This window comes from Bufo bufo, chromosome 11 (genome assembly GCF_905171765.1).
Source record: "Bufo bufo chromosome 11, aBufBuf1.1, whole genome shotgun sequence".
NCBI classification, from domain to species: Eukaryota; Metazoa; Chordata; class Amphibia; order Anura; family Bufonidae; genus Bufo; species Bufo bufo.
The window spans coordinates 66,441,274-66,464,839 of NC_053399.1; the positions used below are offsets into that span (position 1 = coordinate 66,441,274).

Genomic DNA, 23,566 nt, shown 5'->3' on the forward strand with positions numbered 1-23,566 from the left:
GTGCTACAAAGAGACACACTGCACCTGCTAAGAGATTACATGGCCTAAAAGAAACATTGTCCTCTGGACTAAATATATACTATGGTTCGGTAAGTAATGTCGTCCTGCAGAACAGTCTACTGTTCTACGTTACTCAGAGACCTTTTTATTTATTTAAGGAAAATAACTTTTTAGACAGAAGGCAAGATTTAAAAAGTCTAGTCTTCAGGTTGACCAAGCAGTACTTACCTTGCCGTCAAATTGCGTGTTTGACAAAAACAGCCACACTTGCACAGACTGAGATATACACACACTGGCTCCTTCGCACAGTCAACATGCTTCAGGGCAGATCATTTACATCTGAATGATTTACATTTGCATATAACGCATCCGATCTGCATATATCAGATCTTGTATGCATATGAAATGCATGCTGGTGGCCCACCAGTGGCTGAACCAAGATTCTGAGGACCAAGGTCACAGTGACAAGGTCATAGTGGAGCACAGGAGGGGCAGCATATTTCTGGAGAAAGAGGAGGGTCGTTCTTACTATCAGTTCATGTTTATACTTCTTGTGTAGCATGCACTCAAATCATTTTTACTCATAAAGGTCTATTTTCTGCATTCACCAAAACACAGACATTAAATAAGTTTCTAAGGGTCCATTCGCACGTCCACGGATCCGCAAAATACGGACACCTGCAATGTGCGTTCCACATTTTGCGGACCGCGCATCGCCGGGAATTAATAGAAAATGCCTAATCTTGTCTGCAATTGCGCACAAGAATAACACGTTCTATATTTTTCAGAATCAGAATTGCAGGTCCACATTTCCGGATTCGGGCAGCACATCGTGCAGCCCCATAGAAATGAATAAGTCCGCAATTCCGTTCCGCAAAATGCGTAACAGAATTGCGGACATGTGAATGGACCCTAATTGTGAGTTGTCCATATTTGATGCATACTAACAATCTCATTTAAAAAGGTTTTCCTGAGACATTTCAACTGATGAAAGGTCATCAGTAACTGATGGGTTGGGGTCCGACACCTGGGGGCCCCACTGATTAGCTGTTTCTGAAGGCACCAGTGGTCACAGCTCCATTAATTTGATAGCGGCTGTGCTTGGTGCTCAGCCCAATTTACTTCAGTGGGGCAGAGCTGCGCCTAGGCCATGTGACCAATGAACATGAATGCTATGACATATCTGCGGCACTTTTGTGAGTGTCGGTACCTTCTGAAAAAGCTAATCAGTGGAGCCCCCAGGTGTCGGACTCCCACCGAACAGATATTGACGACCTAGATGGAGGATATTCCTCAGTTCAGCAGTGCTGGATTTTTTGATACTTATGCAGCGATCCTATTCATTCCTATGGGATCACTGTTACTTTGCTATCCTGGCCGCTACAGATGTAGCCGTACCCTAATTGCTGGACTGCACCTTGTCCAGATGGCTGTTGGCTGTAACTACTGTGCTGATCCTGAGGTGAAATACACTGAACTAATCTCCTATACATATACACACTGTACAGATAGACAACTAGTAAGTGGAGCGAAGGACACAGACCGCCAGCCTAACATGTGTAATGTTATCCTCTTCTACCATGTCTTTTTTTTGCTGTGATCACTTCTCCCTCAATATGTAACACATAAAAAATTGCATGATTAAATTGCATGGGGGGAAAAACTGATGATGCCATCTTGGTACTAAAATGTTACTTGCCTCCATTGTCAACCCAGTTGTTATAATAGTCTTTATGTACAGTATATATCACCGCTATATTCCAAAGCGATTTACAATTAGGGGGTCAAGTACAAGCAGTCATAAATAACATAGCAACAAACAAGTCAACAATTAAAACAAGAGGAATGAGGGCCCTGCTCACAAGAGCTTACAATCTGGCAGGGTATATACGTGACACAAAAGGTAAAAAGTGGTTGATTTGTACAATGGTTCAGCCATCTTAACACAATAGGGGAGAAGATATAATGCTGCATGAGCTGATATCTGTAGTGCTTCTGACTGCATGGGTATGGATATATGATGATGGATCAGGTTCAGAAGAATGATGATGATAAAGGGGGGAGGGGAGTGGGTGAATGAATAACAGTTAGATTAGGGGATGTGATAAGCCAACCTAAAAAGATTTTTAGGGAGTGCTTAAATGTTGTGAATTAACCTAATTGCTTGGGTTAGGGCATTCCAGAGAACTGGTGCAGCTCAGGAGAAGTCTTGAAGACAGAAGTAAGAGGTGGATTATGGTGGATGTTAGTAGTAAGTCATTGGCTGAACAGAGAGCTCGGGTAGGATGGTAAAGAGAAATGAGGGAGAAGATATTGGGGGTGTAGCACTATGGAGAGCTTTGTGGGTGCGATTGAGCAGTTTCAATGGAATCTTATACTGTATGGGCAAGCAGTGCAATGACTGGCACAGAGTGGAGGCAGCGGACTAGCGGTTAGACAGACAGATGAGCCTGGCTGTTGCATTCAGGATGGAGTGGAGAGGGGAAAGTTGTTAGGTGCATACATATGTAGATAGAAAAGCACCATGGAACTCTTCTATCTTTTTTATGTTAACCTGTAGGTATTTAGCATCACCACATTTGTTTTGACACAGGCAGAATTGTATTTTTAACCAGGTAGTGATTTTTGCCTCCTACACTGCATAATAACTAATGATTGGATTGGGATTTGTGACTGGCATGATACAGAAATGTCTTCTGTAAGCTGCAGTCATGTATTTTGAAGTTGTAGTTATTTTATGAAAGCATCCAATGAAGTCCAAGTGAGCCTGATGTAAAGAGAGAAATGGAGTCTGAAGGCTGATACCATTAACACTCAACATGTATAACAAAAAGATTGTCCTACCTTACATACTAAGGCTGACCCCTCGACAACACTGATGAGGTTGTAATATAATCAGATTTGTTCTCCTCAAAATTATAATCTTAGAAATAAGAAAATTAGGAGACATAAAGAGGGTGCATTTTAGACAGATTTGTTTTACTGTAGTTTTTTTAATTAAAATTTTTTTTTTTTTTTAACTTTTAATGGACTAATTTTCATTTCAGTCATCTCACAATGAGCAGGTTAATTACACTTCATTAATCAGGACATAGCACTATGGCACTCAGGTGTCATTTTGAATTTAGAGTAATATGAAGTGAACTGCTTCGTCTTTGCTATTCCCAAGGCCCAACTCTTATAATTTCTCCTGCCATTTACAAAACAGCCTAAGGTCCAGAAATCAAGAGCTACTCAGATACTACTGCAGGAGTCTCAGAACACAGATAACCAATTGCTGAACGACGGAGGATTCAGAACTCAGCACATGGATATTAAATCACTGAATAATGGTGGCTGCCAAAGGACTAGATGTTCATTTACTGGATTACATGCACTTTCAACTGCAAACCTATATTCAGTTACTTGTCTTCAGGACTACGTGGCAGATGACTATTGACACTAATTACATGGCACTGTTCTTTCATTTGGCCAAAGTAATTTATACCAACGGACTAAAGGATTGTTGTATTTGTTCTATACCCTATTATTGAAAGAAGAAAGTTTCAATTAAGTAGTTTTCCAACTTATTAAAAAAGACCCCCAAAGTCAGCAATTGTCATAAAATAATGAAAAAGAAATTGCCATGGTCTCTGCTTAAGGCTAAAGAAAGTGCAATTTCATGGAAAATTTGAAAATCATTACTTTACTGTCCAAACCTTAAAAAGGTTCTCCCACCCCCCATTCTCCCCTCTTTCTGTGCTTTGTGTGGGTGGTACCATCCACTTTGATTGACAGTACTGGCAAGTGATGTACTGCTGACACCTCTTGACCATACACGCACCCACCCGATGCATCTTATAGCTAACAAGTCTATTTGCAGCATCTACAGCGGCTGCTTGGGATCGCTTTACTGAACGCCTCCTTAGCTACTGCACATGTCCAGGAGTTGTTCCATTGATTACTGCTGCAATGCAGAGTGATGGCCATAGAGGTAGAGGAGCATATGTGTGCTCCTACTATCCCTGCCACCATTGCTGCAGTGTCACTATGGTGGCAGTAACCCCTAAGAGTATGCAGAAAAGAATGAAAAGGAGGAATTTGGCATATTGAATGAAGGTGGCCATCATCACAGTCATAACATTAATAGGCACATATTTAATAGGGCACTTGACATGATGGAAATACCCCTTCACAGGGATACACTAATATCTACACCTCTCAGACTGGCAGGACCCACATTGGTGATCATAGTTATCTGATACCCAGTGCTGGGTCCTGGCTTATTCGCTCTCCGAATGGTCTAGGGTCCCTCAATGTAAACTTCCTGTCTGACACCGCTGCAGCCAATCACTTGTCGCTGCTCCCCTTGCATCATGTCATGACCCCTGGCTTGGTGTCTGACACAGAGGTGAACTTCACGTCATCCTGCTGTGGCTGAGTGGATGATTGAGCCATCCAGTTCCCAATCTCTTCTTTATCCTCAATAATAATGTTGTACCTTTTAGGAGCCAGGGAGAACTGTGGCCTGCTACTGCTACTTGTGACCGGATAGCTGGTGCTACATCTGTTCACATTCTAGCTCTGTAGGACAAGGCTTTGATCTTTAGTTTTGAAGTCTTCCATATTCTAGTTATTTTAGTATGAGGCGTAATGAAAACTCAAGATTTTCCTGAATAAAATGTTACAGTTTGGTAGTCAATCACACAAATTATGGAACAGTTATAGCAAAATTTCAATGACATGCCCTTTCCCTTTGACAAACACTATCGCTGCTATTAACAATTTACTTTGGGAATATTGCAGTGTAGGATTTCTGTCTACTATTTTATTTGCTTTTAGAAACGCAGATTCAAAAAAGTCCTTTCTTTAATATTAACACATATGTTTCAGTTAGATTACCCCCAACCACCAATATAACTATGTAGGAAAGGCTGGTAAGATGTCTGCCTACTGTGTTATTTGCATTTAAAAACACATGTTCAAAAAGAACCTTTTGCAAACTTGTAATTAGATTATTCCTCCCCCAAACCACCAATAGAACAATGCAGGAAAAGCGGTAATATTTCTGTCTATGGTGTAATTTGTGTTTAATTTCATTTGTGTAAAAATGGCATTATTGCCATAAAATGGTTTTGCTATAATGCAACACATAAAAAAAAAACACGATTGAAGAAACGTTGCAATTGCACAATGCTGGCAATAACCCTATGTAGAAACGTGAGTGTTTTTTTTCTTGCGGGTTAGTTGATTTTGTAAAGCAGAACAGATAGAATGAGGTTCAGCATCAGCTCAGGCAGAGAGTTCCATAGCCTCACTGCTCTTACCGTAAAGAATCCTCTTCTATGTTTGTGTACAAACCTTCTTTCTTCCAGACGCAGAGGATGTCCCCTCATCACAGTCACACTCCTGGGGATAAATAGATCATGGGATAGATCTCTACTGCCCCCTGATATATTTATACATAGTTATTAGATCGCACCTTAGTCGTGTTTTTTTTTAACTGAATAACCCTAATCTTGTACTGTAGTTCACCCATTCCAGGTATTACTTTAGTTGCCCTCCTCTGAACTCTCCCCAGCTCTGCTATGTCTGCCTTGTTTACAGGAGCCCAGAACTGTACACAGTACTCAATGTGTGGTCTGACTAGCGATTTGTAAAGTTGCAGGACTGTGTTCTCATCACGGGCATCTATGGCCCTCTTTATGCACCCCTTAATCTTATTGGCCTTGGCAGCAGCTGCCTGACACTGGTTTCTACAGTTAGGTTTGCTATCCACACGCAGATGTAAATCTGAATGGAAACTGAATCTGGCTTACTCCTGCAGATTTGTCCTTATTTTCTTAGAAGGGTTGTCCCATCTGGGACATTTATAGCATATTGCTCACATATTCATAATTGTCAGATAGGTCTGAGTCCCAGGAGTGAATGGAACAACATTGATTCACATGCGCTGCTGCTCCATTGATTATCATAGGACTACTGAGCGCCATACTGTCTCTAGCAGTCCCATAGAAAGTGCTTAGCTGTGTGACCATTGCTCTAAGGAATACAGGACTTCATTCTTGTGATTGGTGGGGGTCCCAGCGATAAGACTCCTACTGATCAGATTTTGAGTTATTATGTTGGGACAATCCCTTTAGGATTGAGTCAGTTAAAGGGCAGTAACTAATGACATCTCTGAATTGTCAGTCACATGTACACTATACAGACTGAACAGAAATACTGTACAGTTGTGCTCCATGCAAATCCTTGTGTAGTAAAGCACATAGTGAGCACTGGGCCGTTGAAACTCTCACAGCCTAGCACTTTGATAATTGAATGGACTTTAACGGATGCGGTCCACCATGAACTTTTGACTGTGAGTCTTTGCAGAAGATACATGGAATTTATGATATTGGAAATGTGAGACTCAGTCTTTACTAAAGAACCTTTTTTTTCAGTTATAGGATCCCAGAGGAGAAGAAGCCCTAGCTCTGTGGCCATTGATGTTTTTGATTCTCATCTTGGGAGTCACATCCTACAGGTACAAAACATGTTTTATATCAAATACTGAAAATACATAATGATCCTGTGATTCTTGATCAGAATGCAATTATTGTATGTGATCACAAAACGTATATCACCATGTAAAATGAGTTAAAGGGGTGTCTCACCGGCAAATGCCATTTATCATGTAGAGAAAGTTCAGAAAAGGCACTTACTAATGTATTATGATTATTCATTTTTCCATCATATTAAACACTGCTCTTATCCAGCGGTTACGATCACCCTGTAATCCCACATCTGTGGCTGTGCTTGCGATATAAGAAAAAGTGCCAGCCTCTGGTGGCCAGTACTGCAGGAGTGTGCATAAGCCAGCGCTTTCTCTTAGAACTATATGGACAATACATTAGTAAGTGGCTTGTGTGAACTTTCTTTACATGATGAATGCCATTTACTGAAGTGAACTTCCTTATTTTCTGCATGATTATATTTTTTATATTAGATTTCAATGCAGTTTTAGTGTCTTAAAATAGTTTTTCTTATGGCGCATCTTCATCATTGGGAGTGGTTGGTCTAAGTTAAAATTATTTTTTATCAATGTGCATTGGGGAATGATTCAGATATAGATGGCCATTGCTGGCAGTGTGTCCAATGCATATGTAGCATAATGATAACTTTACCAGTGACTAGAGACAGTGTAAAATGCACCTTTTGTTCTGTCTTTTCTTTCACTGATGTACTAGTTTCCCAGTGGAATAAGCGAAATAATATAAAAATTCCTATGTGTGTTTTTGCCTAATTGTCATTATGGGCAATGTTTGCCTGGACCATACGTTTCTTTTGTTTCTGTTGGTTTACTTTGCATTTGCTTTATCCAGCTGTGATCATTATTGTGCAGAGAAGAAGTGGCACCTGATGATGGTACAGTCTCAATGTCAGCCTGTCATTGTTTCATATTTTGCAAAGCAGTAATTATTTCATTTTACACAAGGTACTACTGCCTACATCTGATGGGTCATAGTTTAATTAAGGGAGCATCCACACGACCATATCCGTTTTGCGGTCTGCACATTCCGGATGTCGCATTTTCACCTTCTGCAGGTCCCGCACTATTTAACGCAAATGGACAAGAGCAGGACATGTTCTGTTTAGTGGAAATACATACATACTTTTGTGGCGCCATTGAAGTGAATCCGCTAAAAAAAGCGGATCAGATGTAGAACAAAAATATGCTCATGTGAATGCCCCCTAAGTTTTACACATTCAAAAGGATCGTCCGGCCTCAATAAATGTGCAGATATGCAAAGTAGTGTCATCATTTTCTTCCTGTGTTGTAATGGTCGTTTTATTATATGTGCTGCTCTGTTGGACCGGATTGTTGTTGAGGCCGTGTGATTGACAATTTCAGTGTAAAAATCCCTCTATTCCTTGGAGCTTTTTGCTTTTTCTAGTAGTTTTCAGCTTTTTGTATGTACAGATCAATGCACATTTATGTGTATCCACTAGTAGATGGGACAGTCATGTGATAGTTGATGTGACCATCTTGTACCATCCATAACGTTTTTATGAATATAGCATGCACTATCAGCTGTATAATCCTTTTGGGTAGATGTGTATGCCTCCACCAGGCTTCTACTGAGCACTAGGATATCATATTGGGCACCCATCATTGTGTCCCATCCTTATGTTTCTACATTCATATATAGTGACAAATGTTCCTTAGGATGAGAATGAAGTGGTATTGACATTGCAAGGACTGAAACGACTTGTACTAGCTAGCAGTGCCTTCTCTGTCTGGAGGAGCCAAGTCTTGACTAAGTACTTACCATGAAATGTTGGTTAGCTATAACCAATCAATAGTGAATTAGATGAACATCTTGGGAAAGTCACTTTTACATAAGGGCGACCATAAAAGCATAGATAAATATCCTCGGAATATATTCATTATGCAGAGGTGTTCTTCTAGTTGTGAGCCAGTAAACTGTAGTAGTGTGAATGTGGCCAGAGAAGCCTTAAAGGAAATCTGAAGTGTAAGTAAAGCCAAGTTCGGTTGTGTAAATGTTATTCTGATGCAGTGCTCTGACGAAAAAGGCATTGTGAGGACTCCTCTTTGAGTCCTCTCCATTATGTACGGGAGCAAAGGAGTCCTCTCTAGACTTAGCATGTGTTTTGGGTGTTTTGGAGCCGACAGATTCTCTTTAAGGTTTTCTATGTGATTTCTGGGTCCTTTTTAATCCTCATTTCCATTCAATATGTTTTTTTTGTCGTATAAAGCAACAAACGCTTGCTCATGTGACGTTTGTTTGCCCACTCTTCAGCAAGCAAAATCTCTTGTTCTGTAACCTCGGTCTCTTGGATATGCACTTAATTTAAATACTTAATAAAATTGCATGGAGAGACATGTAAATAGCTTTAGGTGTTCTTGTTCTTTTGGTAAGATGAGATCTCCTGTGGAAGGAACGTGGTTAAGGGTGAAGACAGGGCAGGACTGGTTTAAAGGAGAACTAAAGCCATAATCCAAACATACAAAAAAACAAACAACAAAACATATCATAATCGCCTGATATGTCTTTTTTTTTTTTTGCTCTTGTTTCATCAGATATCAGTGCATTGTTCTGTAAGACTCTACCCCTTCTCATGCTACTCTTCCATAAAGGACAGATTTGTGGAGTACAGGGCTAATAGATGTCCTGTGGAAAGATTCTCCCACCTGAGTTAGAATGCAAAGGCATCAGCTTTTTTGAATACACAAAATACCCAGGACAAAACAGTGTGAAGGTCCTTTTGCGTTTTGCCCCGCTGGTAGGGTGGCCAGACATCCGGTTTTAGGCCAGACAGTCCGATTTTCTGGCTCCCTGTATTCCGTCCAGCACTGGGTCAGGACGGACACAGGGATGTCCACCCTTTCAGTAGCTCATGCTCAGACAGCAGCTCTGTGCTACGGACTGAGGCTTCTCTCACCCCCAGTCAGTCACTGGAGCTGCAGACATGGCTCCCTGTAGCTGACTGAGGGGGCGAGAAGCACCAAGGGCAGCCCCCAGTGTCACGGTGCAGTTCACCATGACCTTGCGTACTAGCGGCAGGTCTCTGTGTTTGCTGGTTGCTAGGGGCTGCGTGCTGGCTGCGGTATTAGTGTGAACCTGCCCGTGTACGTGTGTGCCCCTTTGACTGTGTCTGTTTTTCTGTTTCTGTGTTCCTGGTTGCCATGGGAAACTCCCAGTACTGCAGCCTTGCGCTGTGTTCTGGTTCCCTGACCTGCTCCTCCCTGTGATCCATGTGTTTCTGGGTCAGTCTTGCTTGTTCTGTTCTGTCTTGTTATACTTTGTTTTGCCCCTTGCTGCTGATCCTTGGGGTTCTGTCTGCAATACTTTGATGTGGTTCCGCCTTGCTCTGCAGTGTTGTTTTCGTTCTGTTTGTATGCCATGTTCTGTCCATAGTCTAGCAGAGCTTTATCTGCATCTGTTTCTCTTATGCCTGTTCCTGTTCTTGTTTGTGGCAGTTTACTCTGCTTCTGTTCATGTCTGTTTGTCCGCCTGCGGAAGTGGGTTCCTGGCTTCCCCGGGGGGGGGGGGGGGGGGGGGGGGGGGATCGCTATCCTTGTTCAGCTCTGCCTGGGGCCGCTTAGCTCCCACTGCTTGCGGCACATGTAACTGCTTCTGACTCTGTCCTGTCTACTCCTGGTTTCTGTCATGCCTGTACTACTGTAGATACCTTCGTAGGTATTTCCTGATCCTCCTGACCAGTTGCTACTGTACGTGTGCGGCTCTGGGGTGGCACCTGGCAGCTACCCTTAGTCCAGGTAGCTGCTTAGTCACGCCCCTTCAGAGTACATACCATCAGTAGCACAGTGGGTTTTCACCCGCTGGTTCATTACACCCAGCTCACCTTCCCCTCAGAAACGTCTTTGCTCTTCTCCCCCCATTTTTTTCCTGCCAGCGATGGGGGCATGGTTTCACGGAGCCGGGGCGTGGCTTATAAATTTGTTGGCGTGGCCTGTGAGGTCCGGCTTTCTGGGGTGAAGCCAGTGGCCACCCTACCCACTGGCCTACTAGACACTGGTGGAATCCACCCCCCCCCCGTGTTTAAGCAGCTGGAACCGCTTGGCACAGGAGCCATTAAGCCTGGACCCCTTTCTGCACAGGAGCTGCTGTGGACAGAAGCCTTTGATCAGCGCCCCTCAGGCTTGGTACTGTTCACATCACACTGTACATTTATGGGCTTCATTGTGGGTGCTGACTGTGAGTGTAGAAGGAGCCGCTCTATGCTACACTGGTGAGTGGGTGGTGTAGCATCGTTCTCCCTCAACCCCAACTTTTTCTTCATACACCTGATCGGCAGGGGTGCAGGGTGTCGGGCCCCTGCCTATTTGATATTGATGACCTATCCTGAGCATAGTACAATACAAACTACAAGTAACAGCACACTGATTATCAAATGCACAAAGATATAAGCAAACGATAATTACAAAATAAACTGCTTGGTTGCTACAATCACTGTTAAATAGAAGGTCTTTGCGCATATTATTGATCAAAAATATGTCAGGCCCATCTACCGGCGACAAGGTGGCTTCCAACAGACGGGACGTACTCTAACACATGCCTCTCCTGGGCAAACAGCCTACAATCTCGGCAAAGTAGGACCCAACTATGTAATCCTGCTGATTAAAAGCACCCGGTAAATGGGCGGTGGTGCGCGGTTCAAAATCACCAATAGGGGGCGCCACCCACCTGCTGGATTATCAAAGGAAGGGAAAAAATAAACAAACCAGCCCCTCCATAATGCCTGAAACACAATACAATATGTTGTGTGGCTGCAGACGTCTATTGTTGCTGCCCAGTGGTCCTCAGCCTGTGTGATCTGGCCAGATTCTCACTAGGGGCCCAGGGCCATTGATCAGTGCGAAACCTAGGGTGACCATATTTTGGTTTGTAAAAACACTTGGGGCAGGATTGTGGCATGGTGCTGACAGAAACCTGCACTTGGTGATAGGTGGAGGAGGGGGAGTGTAATTTAAAGTAATTGGTTGCACTATGTCAATGTGTATGGGGTAGGAAAGTAAACAGTTTAGGTCACATTCACATCACCGGTTTGTTTTCCGCTCTTAAGATCCATCAAAAGAACCAAAAGATATTAAAAAAAAACAACAGATTCTTTATTTTGTGCATCCATTGTGCTCATTTTGCATCCATTTGTGTCAGTTCAGTCAGATCCTTTATTTTTAACCGTAGAAAAAGTCCTGCGAGGAGGACGGAACTGACACAAAATGATCTAAAAGGAACATAATGGATGCTGAAAATAAAGAATCCATTTTGACTTTCTGCATAATGTCACCATAATGTTTCCAGCATTAATAATGCCCCCATTAATGGCAATCAGTTATATTAATGCCCCCATTAGTGCCCCCTAGTATTATTCTGCCTCCATTAGTAGACACTAGGGCTGCACGATATGGGAATTTTGTGCGATTGCGATTAGGGCCCTAAAAATTGCGATAACGATATGCAATGCAATATTTTAAGGGAATTGTGCTAGAGGTCTATTTGCTTGGATTTTCCCATATGAGCCGCTGACGCGGCTGGGTATGACATAGTTATCGGGATCTGTGGATGATGCACTGTTATGGGGGATCTGTGGATGATGCACTGTTATGGGGGATCTGTGGATGGCACTGTTGTGGGGGATTTGTGGATGGCACTGTTATGTGGGGGATCTGTGGATGGCACTGTTATGTGGGGGATCTGTGGATGACGCTGTTATGTGGGGGATCTGTGGATGACGCTGTTATGTGGGGGATCTGTGGATGACGCTGTTATGTGGGGGATCTGTGGATGACGCTGTTATGTGGGGGATCTGTGGATGACGCTGTTATGTGGGGGATCTGTGGATGACGCTGTTATGTGGGGGATCTGTGGATGACGCTGTTATGTGGGGGATCTGTGGATGACGCTGTTAAGTGGGGGATCTGTGGATGACGCTGTTATGTGGGGGATCTGTGGGGCATCTGTGGATGATGCTGTTATTTGGGGGATCTGTGGATGACACTGTTATGTGGGGGATCTGTGGATGACGCTGTTATGTGGGGGATCTGTGGATGACGCTGTTATGTGGGGGATCTGTGGATGACGCTGTTATGTGGGGGATCTGTGGATGACGCTGTTATGTGGGGGATCTTTGGATGACGCTGTTATGTGGGGGATCTGTGGATGACGCTGTTATGTGGGGATCTGTGGATGACGCTGTTATGTGGGGGATCTGTGGAGGACGCTGTTATGTGGGGGATCTGTGGAGGACACTGTTATGGGGGATCTGTGGAGGACACTGTTATGGAGGATCTGTGGAGGACACTGTTATGGGGGATCTGTGGAGGACACTGTTATGGGGGATCTGTGGAGGACACTGTTATGGGGGATCTGTGGAGGACACTGTTATGGGGGATCTGTGGAGGACATTGTTATGGGGGATCTGTGGAGGACACTTATGGGGGACCTGTGGATGACGCTGTTATGGGGTGGATCTGTGAATGGCGCTGTTATAGGGGATGTGTGCTATGACACATAGGGCCATGAGAGGGGCCAGCACACATATAGCACCTTATGCTGGTCCCCCTCATGGCCCTATGTGTCCCCTCATGTGTCCTAAACTGCGCACATAACTGGCTTTGTGTGTAAAGTATTTTACTACTGTCTGAAACAAGCTCTCTCCTATTGATAAAATGGCCAGCCTCTGTACTCACTTTCACTATGAATGCACTGCAGCGAGCGGCAGCGAGCTGGCCGGCCGGCACGTGACTGACATCACTTAGTAACGCTCCTCCCACTTAATTCAGGAAGCAGGAGCTTGACTAAGTGACGTCAGTCACGTGCCGGCCGCCCCGCCCGCTCGCTGCAGTGCATTCATCGTAAAAGTGAGTACAGAGGCTGGCCATTTTATCAATAGGAGAGAGCTTGTTTCAGACAGTAGTAAAATACTTTACACACAAAGCCAGTTATGTGCGCGGGGCCCCTTCATATCGCGGGGGCCATATCGCATTTGCCGATTATCGCGATTCGATTATTTTTTCGATATATCGTGCAGCCCTAGTAGACACTAGTATTAATAATGCCCCCATTCGTGGCCCCCAATAATATTAATCACCTATTACTGCCTACCTAGTATTATTGTGCCTCAATTAGTGGTCCCCAGTATCAATAATGCCCCCATTTGTGCCCCTCACCAGTATTATTCTGCCTCCATTAGTGGCCACTAGTATTAATAATGAGAACAATTTGCGTAAAGGAAAACTGGGGGCACTCGACTAACTGGCGCCAGTTAGTCGAGTGCCCCCAGTTTTCATTTACGCAAATTGTTATCTTATCTTCATCCGATTAGGGGTAGTCGGTGGGTGAGCACCTAACCATTGCTACCTCGATTGGTTGAGCCACTACAATTTAATCTTATTCAATATTAATAATGTCCACATTAGTGGCCTCCAGTAAAATTAATGCCCCCACTAGGCCTCCCCATTATTAATAATGCCCCATTTGTGGCCACCAGTATTAATAATGCCCCATTAGTGTCCCCTAGTATTATTTGTCCTCCATTAGTGGCCCCAGTATTAATAATGTCTCCATTAGTGGCCCCAGTATTAATAATGTCTCCATTAGTGGCCCCAGTATTATTAATGCCCCATTAAAACTCTGATCGCACCATGGGGAACACTCGCTGCTTACTGGATGCACAGGACCTGTGATGACGTTTCACCTGTCGTGCTGCTTTCAGGCAATGGGGACACTCCTGGCATCGCAGCTTGTAGCAGCAAGGACCTGTGAAATGTCATCACGCTGGAGCGGTTCTGTCCTGTGCTTCCAGTGAGCAACGAGTGTTCCCCACCTCACATGAAATGGATGAGAAGCACTCATTAGTAATAGAAGACAATAGAAGCACTCATTAGTAATAGTGCAAACCACATCTGAAAATACCGGCAATAATTATTACCGGTAAAAAAAAATATACCGGCACTGGCACAGACAGTGAATTACCTGCTTGGCCAGTGAATTATCGGCCAGGTGGCAACCCTATATGCGTGTAGCATAGCTGTATGTATGTAACAGAACTGCAGATGTCCAGCAGTGCTGTATGTGTGTGTAGTAGAGCTGTGTGTATATGACAGTGCTGTGTGTGTATAGCAGAGTTCTCTGTATGTGTTTGTGTGTGTGTGTCGCAGGCAAGACTTTAATACTTTAAAATAATATAGCAGAACAAGAAGCATGGCAGGACTCAACAGAGCAATGACAGGAGATACTTTTATTTGGATAGGTACATTTAATGAGGTGACGACCTGCACCATTACTGGTTATTACAATGGTCAGCAGACCAGACACACTAAGGGCTGTTTCACACAAGCGGATGCCGTGCGTGACATCCGCTCCGTGAATGACAGCCAAGACCCGATGCGGACAGCAGAGGCACGGAGCATTAACATGACTGATAATGCTCCGTGCCTCTCTGTGATCTCTTTACTACGAAATCACAATGACAACTTTATCTCACTGTGATTTCGTAGTAAAGAGATCACAGAGAGGCACGGAGCATTATCAGTCATGTTAATGCTCCGTGCTTCTGCAGTCTGCATCGGGTCTTGGCTGTCATTCACGGAGCGGATGTCATGCACGGCATCCGCTCGTGTGAAACAGCCCTAAGGGTAACAGGAGCCGACTGTTCTAGTGGCCAGGACGGTAGGAGCACTCATGGGCTAGTGCTTTTTTCTATAGTGTGCAAGCACGTCCACCACTGCTGGATTGCAGGGTGGTCTGTAACCATGGAAATGAGCAGTGTATAATGCGATGGAAAAATGAATCCAGCCAGCAAAGGAAGCAATAAGGACAATCACAATACATTAGTAAGTGCCTGGTATTAACTTTCTCTACATGATAAATGCCATTTAGTGAAGTGACACAACCCCTTTACTAAATGAAATCATCATTTTAAAACATCTTTGTATTTACTCAGGTTATCTTTGTCTGATATTCAAATTTGTTTGAAACATTTAAGTGTGACAAATGTTCAAAAACAAAAGAAATCTGTAAGGGGGAAAATACAGTATTAATACACACAGCAGTCACTGTAATCTTGTTCTATCTTATCAGCCAGTATCACAGCACTGTATACAGAGGGTATATATACACTGAACAAAAATATAAAAGCAACACTTTCGGTTTTGCTCCCATTTTGCATGAGCTGAACTCAAAGATCTGAAACATTTTCTACATACACAAAAGACCCATTACTCTCAAATATTGTTCACAAATCTGTCTAAATCTGTGCTAGTGAGCACTTCTTCTTTGCCAAGATAATCCATCCCACCTCACAGGTAGGGATCGACCGATTATCGGTTTGGCCGATATTATCGGCCGATATTGAGGATTTTGAACGTTATCGGTATCAGCATCTATTTTGCCGATATTCCGATAACGTATTGGGAACACAGAACGCGCTGCTCTCAGCGCTCTCTGTGTTCCCTCCGCAGCACAGGGGAGAAGGAAGCAGAGTCTCCTCCCCCTGTGCTGCTGCTGCCGCTGCCGCCAATAGCAGGAGAGGAGGGGAGGGGCTGTGGCCGCTGCGCCACCAATGAAGATGAGTCTTTCATTAATTCATATACAGGAGGCGGGAGCTGCAGAATCACATAGCCAGCTCCCGACCTCTATGAACGGCAGCTGCGGTCCGCGGTAGTTAACCCCTTAGGTGCCGCGGATCGCAGCTACCGTTCATAGGGGTCGGGAGCCGGCTATGTGATTCTGCAGCCAGCTCCCGCCTCCTGTATATGAATGAGAGACTTGTGTTCATTGGTGGCGCAGTGCGCCCCCCCAAGCCCCCTAGTATTAATCATTGGTGGCGCAGTGCGCCCCCCCACCCCCATCCCAATAGTAAAAACATTGGTGGCGCAGTGCGCCCCCCATCCCAATAGTAAAAACATTGGTGGCGCAGTGCGCCCCCCACCCCCATCCCAATAGTAAAAACATTGGTGGCGCAGTGCGCCCCCCCCCCCCAGTATTAATCATTGGTGGCAGTGGCCACAGGATCCCCTCTCCCCTGCTCCTCCGATCGGAGCCCCAGCAGTGTAAGCCTGGGGCTCCGATCGGTTACCATGGCAGCCAGGACGCTATTGAAGCCCTGGCTGCCATGATAAGCTCCATGCTGCTGTGTGCACAAAGCACAGAGCAGCAGGGACAGTGTGAGGTCTTATTCACCCTGATAGAGATCTTTTTATAAATTCTTCTTATACCACATAAGAGCAAGGAAAGAACATCTCTTACATTGACAAAATAACACATCATTAATGACCTTAAACTGGTAGGGGAGGGGGGGAGGTGTTATTCCTGTCAGTAATATTCAGGTGTATAGAAGTAGGATATGAGCCAGACATGACTATGTCTCAACGTTTGAGGGAGCGTATAATTGGCATGCTGACTGCAGGAATGTCTACCAGAGCTGTTGCCCGTGCAATGAATGTTCATTTCTCTACCATAAACTGTCTCGAAAGGCGTTTCAGAGAATTTGGCAGTACATCCAACCGGCCTCACAACCGCAGACCACGTGTAACCACACCAGCCCAGGACCTCCACATCCAGCATGTTCACCTCCATGATCGTCTTAGACCAGATACCCGGTACAGCTGCAGCAACAATCTGTTTGCATAACCAAAGAATTTCTGCAGAAACTGTCAGAAACCGTCTCAGGGAAGACTCATCTTCATGCTCGTCGTCCTCCTCGGGGACTGGACCTGACTGCAGTTCGTCATTGTAACCGACTTGAGTGGGCAAATGCTCACATTTGATGGCGTCTTGCGCGTTGGAGAGGCGTTCTGTTCACTGATGAGTCCCGGTTTTCACTGTTCAGGGCAGATGGCAGACAGCGCGTGTGGTGTAGTGTAGGTGAGCGGTTTGCTGACGTCAATGTTGTAGATCAAGTGGCCCATGGTGGCGGTGGGGTTATGGTATGGGCAGGCGTATGTTATGGACAACGAACACAGGTGCATTTTATTGATGGCATTTTGAATGCACAGAGATACTTTGACGAGATCCTGAGGCCCATTGTTGTGCCATTGATCCACGACCATCACCTCATGTTGCAGCATGATAATGCACGGCCCCATATTGCAAGGATCTGTACACAATTCCTGGAAGCTGAAAACATCCCAGTTCTTGCATGGCCAGCATTCTCACCGGACATGTCACCCATTGAGCATGTTTGGGATGCTCTGGATCGGCGTATACGACAGCATGTTCCAGTTCCTGCCAATATTCTGCAACTTCGCACAGATAATGAAGAGGACTGGACCAACATTCCACAGGCCACAATCACAACCTGATCAACTCTATGCGACGGAGATGTGCAAATGGTTGCCACACCAGATACTGACTGGTTTTCTGACCCCCCCCCCATTTCCCAAACTCGGGTTCAGTAACAAGTGGTACCTTGGAACTGAATCCGAGTTCAGAAGTGGTTTTCTACAGTATAAATCAATTTCTGAAGTTATTATGCGAAGTATCGCAAGAGTTTGCAAAGTAATAACTTCGGCTCATCGGAGCCAATACATTCTAATACTGTACGGAGCGCTCGCTCCGTACGATATTAAAACAACGTTTTATGCGAATCATCCGAAGTTGATTTGCTCATCCCTAGTTAAAACCATCCGACAGGGTGTTCCGGCAGAGGAACGGCCTGCTAGAATTCATCGTATCTGGTAGAGATGAGCGAAGTGAGCTTCGCATTCAAAATCCGAAGCCGCTTTGCTCCAAACTTCTTTTTAATTCTGTACGGAGATTCGTCTCCGTAAAGCATTAAATATATGGGCTCAAAGTCTCGTGGGACATTTAAAAAAATGGAAATGACTTCCTGGGCATTCCGTGTTCCCATGGCTGTTCTGCAAAAAAATAAAACATGTCCAATTAATGTCCAATTAATGTCTGCATTACAGACAAGGATAGGACTGTTCTATTAGGGGCCGGTCCTTCCGTTCCGCACAATGCAGGATGCACGCCGCCGGTATCCGTGTTTTGCAGACCACAAAACAGCCAGCAGTCATGCGCATGAGCCCTAAGATCTCTCTTAGTCTACTTTCACACTAACGTTATTGTTTTCCGGTATTGAAATTCGGTAAAGGGTCTCAATACTGGAAAAAAACGCATCAGTTTTGTCCCAATGCATTCTGAATGGAAAGCAATCTGTTCAGTATGCATCAGGATGTCTTCCGTTCCGTCCCTTGTATGGTATTTGACCGGACAAAATCCCGGAACAATACCGCACTAGCTGCATCCGGCATTAATTTTCACAGAGATGTATTAATGCCGGATCCAGTACCAAGTGTTCTGGAAATTGCCGCATCGCCGGATCCGGTTTTCTGTTCTGCGCATGCGCAGGGCTTTTGGTCTTTGAAAAATTTAAATACCGGATCCGTTATTCCAGATAATACCGGGTGAGACGTATCCGGTATTTTACCGGATCCAGAAAAAAAAGCTTTCTATTTGTACACGGCTCGCCAGATCCGGCAGGCATACTGTGAAAGTATCCTAAAACTGCTTATTGGAGGAGTTTGTGGAGCATCCTGCAGTCATAGCTGTGTATGTAGCAGGGATTGAATGTCTTGTGTTATTTATGGATTTTCAGACTTTAGTGTCCATTTAGGTGATGCTAATTAATCACTAGCACGGATATGGCTAGCTCACAGGAGTCTAACATTTGTGTGTGTGCATGCACGTTTGACTGATGAGAAAGCAAGCATTTGTGCATGTGTTCTTCTGAAACCCAGATTTAAATGAAATGTGTCATCTCAGGAAAGGGTTAAGTCAGCATTGCTCTTTCACCGACACCTCTGATCAATTGGTAGATGAATGGATGGCTGCAGCCCCAGCACTGACATTTAAACCAGGCATCTGCCTGTGATTGATAAAGTCCCACAGGCGGCCATCACCGCTAGGAGGGCAGGAAAGGGAGTCTACATATAACGGCATATGATTAGGGTACAGCCACATGGTCAGGTTTCTGCATGCAGTTTTGGAAGCCAAAACCAGGAGTAAATGAAAGACAAAGAAAGAGTAGAACTTGTATCTGTCCTTGTAAGGCTACTTTCACACCTGCGTTAGGAGCGGATCCGTCTGGTGTCTGCACAGACGGATCCGCTCCTATAATGCAAACGCTTGCATCCGTTCAGAACGGATCCGTTTGCATAACCATGAACAAAAAAAAAAAAAAAATAATAATTTTTTTTTTTTTTTTTTTCATGATAATGCAAACGGATCCGTTCAGACTTTACATTGAAAGTCAATGGGGGACGGATCCGTTTGAAAATTGAGCCATACTGTGTCATCTTCAAACGGATCCGTCCCCATTGACTTCCATTATAAGTCTGGACGGATCCGCTCGCCTCCGCACGGCCAGGCGGACACCCGAACGCTGCAAGCAGCGTTCAGGTGTCCGCTCACTGAGCGCTGGCAGGCGGATGCATTCTCAGTGGATCCGCCTCCATTGAGAATGCATCAGGGCTGGACGGCTGCGTTCGGGACCGCTCGTGAGCTCCTTCAAACGGAGCGCACGAGCGGACACCTGAACGCAGGTGTGAAAGTAGCCTAAGACACTCTCCTGTTTTGCGGTCCACTGGGGCCCCCAGGAATTCTTGTGGGGCTCGGCCTGCGGGGGACTACATTGGAGTAGCGGGACAGGTCACGCATGTGCCTGCGGAATCTTCGGTTCCGACTCCTTTGCGGGTGGACGCGGTTCCGGTATCCGTGCCGACGTGATCGCGTATCCATGCTGGGCCGCTTGAGCGTCCGCGTGCACACTTGAGAGGAGATTCGCAAAGGGTCACGCGGCCGAACGTACGCGCATCTTATTCGCTACGCTAGCCGCTGACGGGGAATATACCTGTACATAAACTCTAGTAGATTAGAGGGCAGGCATGGGTTAAGTGATCAATGACCAGCCAAGGCCGCACAAGTGTCAGGGATTGGGATAATCATATGGCCTATGAGGAATAGGCACATGGCAGTCTGTGATTGGCTAGCAGGTGTTTGAGAGGTGATCTCCCTGCCTGGTCAGTGTTTTGCCTGTGGGAAACTTCTATGCAGAACAGTTTGTCTCGTGTTGGACCTCGGATCGGACCCTGGAAATGTCTCGTCCCTAGGTACTACGTTACACAGACTATTTCTGTGCATATGAACTTTGGCCTGGTCTGGCTGTCCCTTCTGAGTTTTCCTGCACAAGTTATTATTTGGATTGATTACCTGCATATGATTTCTGACCTGGACTGTACTGCCGTCATTTAATAAATCCACCATTGTTTAAACTCTGTCTGGTTGTTTGGGGTTCCGCACCATTACAGTCCTTTACACTTTCTCTCCTTTTAACATCCACTCCTGATTTTAGCCTCCAAGACTGTGTGGCTGTACTCCTATACCCCATCCTGGCTGTTGGATAGAATAAAGCATACACTTGTGGTGGCTAGGAGATGTTGAGTGTTCAACAGTTTTTTTTAGTTTTTTTTACACGGGTGAAAAACACATCAAAAACTGATTGCATCTACAGTAGGTGGAAAAAAACTGAATGTAATAGCAGACAAAACTGATTAAACTTGCATGCAAAACCATTTTTCTTTCCCTGAACAGACCCTGACTCACTCCCTATAGCTTGTGTGAAATAAGCTTACTTAGAATTAAATCTGTGTGATGAAATGTGAGGGTGCCAGAATTAATTAACGAAAGGTAAATATGGGTAAATGTGGATAAATTTCCATGTGGGAAAGTTACACGTTAAATTCCATATTTTCCACACTATAAGAAGCACTGGACCAAAAGATGCACCCCAGATCTAGACAACATATGTTCTATTTATTAACACTTCCCTGGTGGTTTAATATGAAGTGGAAGGGCCAATTTCAGTAACTTACACACAGCACTGCTGCATACACACCTTAGGGCTCTTTCACGCTTGAGCTGTTCTGTTCCGGCATAGAGTTCCGTCGTCGGGGCTCTATGCCGGAAGAATCCTAATGCATTCTGAATGGAGAGAAATCCGTTCAGGATGCATCAGGATGTCTTCAGTTCCGGAACGGAACGTTTTTTGGCCAGAGAAAATACCGCAGCATGCTGCGCTTTTTGCTGCGGTCAAAAATCCTGAACACTTGCCGCAAGGCTGGATCCGGAATTAATGCCCATTGAAAGGCATTAATCCGGATCCGGCCTTAAGCTAAACGTCGTTTCGGCGCATTACCGGATCCGACGTTTAGCTTTTTCTGAATGGTTACCATGGCTGCCAGGACGCTAAAGTCCTGGTTGCCATGGTAAAGTGTAGTGGGGAGCGGGGGAGCAGTATACTTACCGTCCGTGCGGCTCCGGGGGCGCTTCAGAGTGACGTCAGGGCGCCCCACGCGCATGGATGACGTGTCGCATGGATCACGTCATCCATGCGCATGGGGCGCTTCAAATGCTTTCAGTTCACTTGCGGTGTTACGGATCCGGCGGGCACCTCCGGCAAATGGAGTACATGACGGATCCGGACAACGCAAGTGTGAAAGAGCCCTAACAAACACAGCTCTGCTAGATAGCTGACATACAAACACAGCTCAGATGCATACACCCCATGGAAAACACAAGCTGTCATTGCAGAAGCAGTCGGGGGTCTGGCATGGCTGGACCACCCTGACTGTGGACTATAAGATTCATGCACTTTTTAGGGTACTAGTACTAGTGTTTTTTAATTCCGGCAGGTAGTTCTGGCAACAGAACTGCCTGCTGGATCCGGAAATCCGTATACAAATGGAAAGCCCTTTTTTCGGATCCGTTAGTAATGATCTGGAATTCTTCTGATTGGCACACTGTATCATTTTCTGATGATGGCAAATCCTGTGTTCAGTTGTATTGGATTTTATCAGTTGTATTGGATTTTGTCTGTTAATTTGCTTGAAAACTATACTGTACTTGATCTCTGGGAGATGAATGTCCCAGGGGGCATCCCCCCCCCCTCCCTCAGTTCTTTATAGCCTGTAGGGAATTTACCGCATCACGTCTGTTCCCTGCATCACTTGCACCTCTCCTGCGCCGGACCCGGCAGGTCTGCACCATATCCTCACAGCGGGGGCTGATTTGCAGAACAAAATAGCACCTGGAAGGGAAAATCATCCCAAATCACCGAACTAAAGATAGAAAAATGGCAAAAGTGAATATATTTGCATATGCAAATTAGCTTAATTGATCCTGCTCGCCTCTACAGGGATTTTTCATTACAAACTGGAGTGCTACATTGTTCGGCTCATATTGAGTAATTTACTAACTAATGAGACCCGTTTGCACTAATTTGCATATGATAAATGGTCTTAATTGCAGTAAATAACTTGGAGGCATAATTAAAATTACTTAATTTTTCCGTGTTGCACGGCTATTAAATCCACACGCGGTCAGAGCACAGAGACCTGTTTGTGAAGTGAAGTATCAAAGAACACAAATTGGCTAATACCATGACCCGTTAACCAAACCTATGACTTTACAGGCACAAAAGAACGGAAAACCAAGGCCTGCTTTAATAAAACATTCATATCCTGAAGTAGGTATATCATCAGCTTGCACCTAACATTTATATATGATGTCTAATTTATATAACATATTCCACAGTGCTGGGCACAAGACATACTCCCACCGTCCCCGTGTGGCTCACAATCTAGTCTCCATGTTAGAACATGTTGCACACCCTCTAGGGCCAGTCATCCCAGAAACTAGACGAGAACTATGAGACTGTGCAGACCCTGTGTAAATGTGGACACTGAGCTGCCCGGCGGTATACAGCAGATGGGTTTGTCATAGCGATATACATGTACATTAAACAAGTAGGACAATTAAAGATGGTATCACAGGGGTTACGTCTCTCTTTCTGCTCTCTGCTTTTTCTCATTTGATTAAGGGTATATTTACACGACTGTATGTGTTTTGCGGTCCGCAAATTGTGGATCCATAAAACACGAATTCCGGCCATGTGCGTTCCGCATTTTGCAGAACGCACTCGGCCAGCCCTATGATAGAAATGCTTTTTTTCCGCAAGAATAGGACATGCTCTATCTTTTTTACTGGGCTGCGGA

At 44.8% G+C, this 23,566-nt stretch overlaps 1 protein-coding gene across 1 annotated transcript in view; it reads left to right on the forward strand.

The window, feature by feature from the left end:
• The window catches only part of NPAS3 (neuronal PAS domain protein 3), a 695,623-nt gene that overhangs the window by 325,640 nt on the left and 346,417 nt on the right, over window positions 1–23,566 (forward strand). Inside the window, exon 4 of the mRNA XM_040412178.1 lies at window positions 6,423–6,505. Coding sequence (XP_040268112.1) covers window positions 6,423–6,505 — 83 coding nt within the window. The remainder of the gene's footprint in view (window positions 1–6,422; window positions 6,506–23,566) is intronic.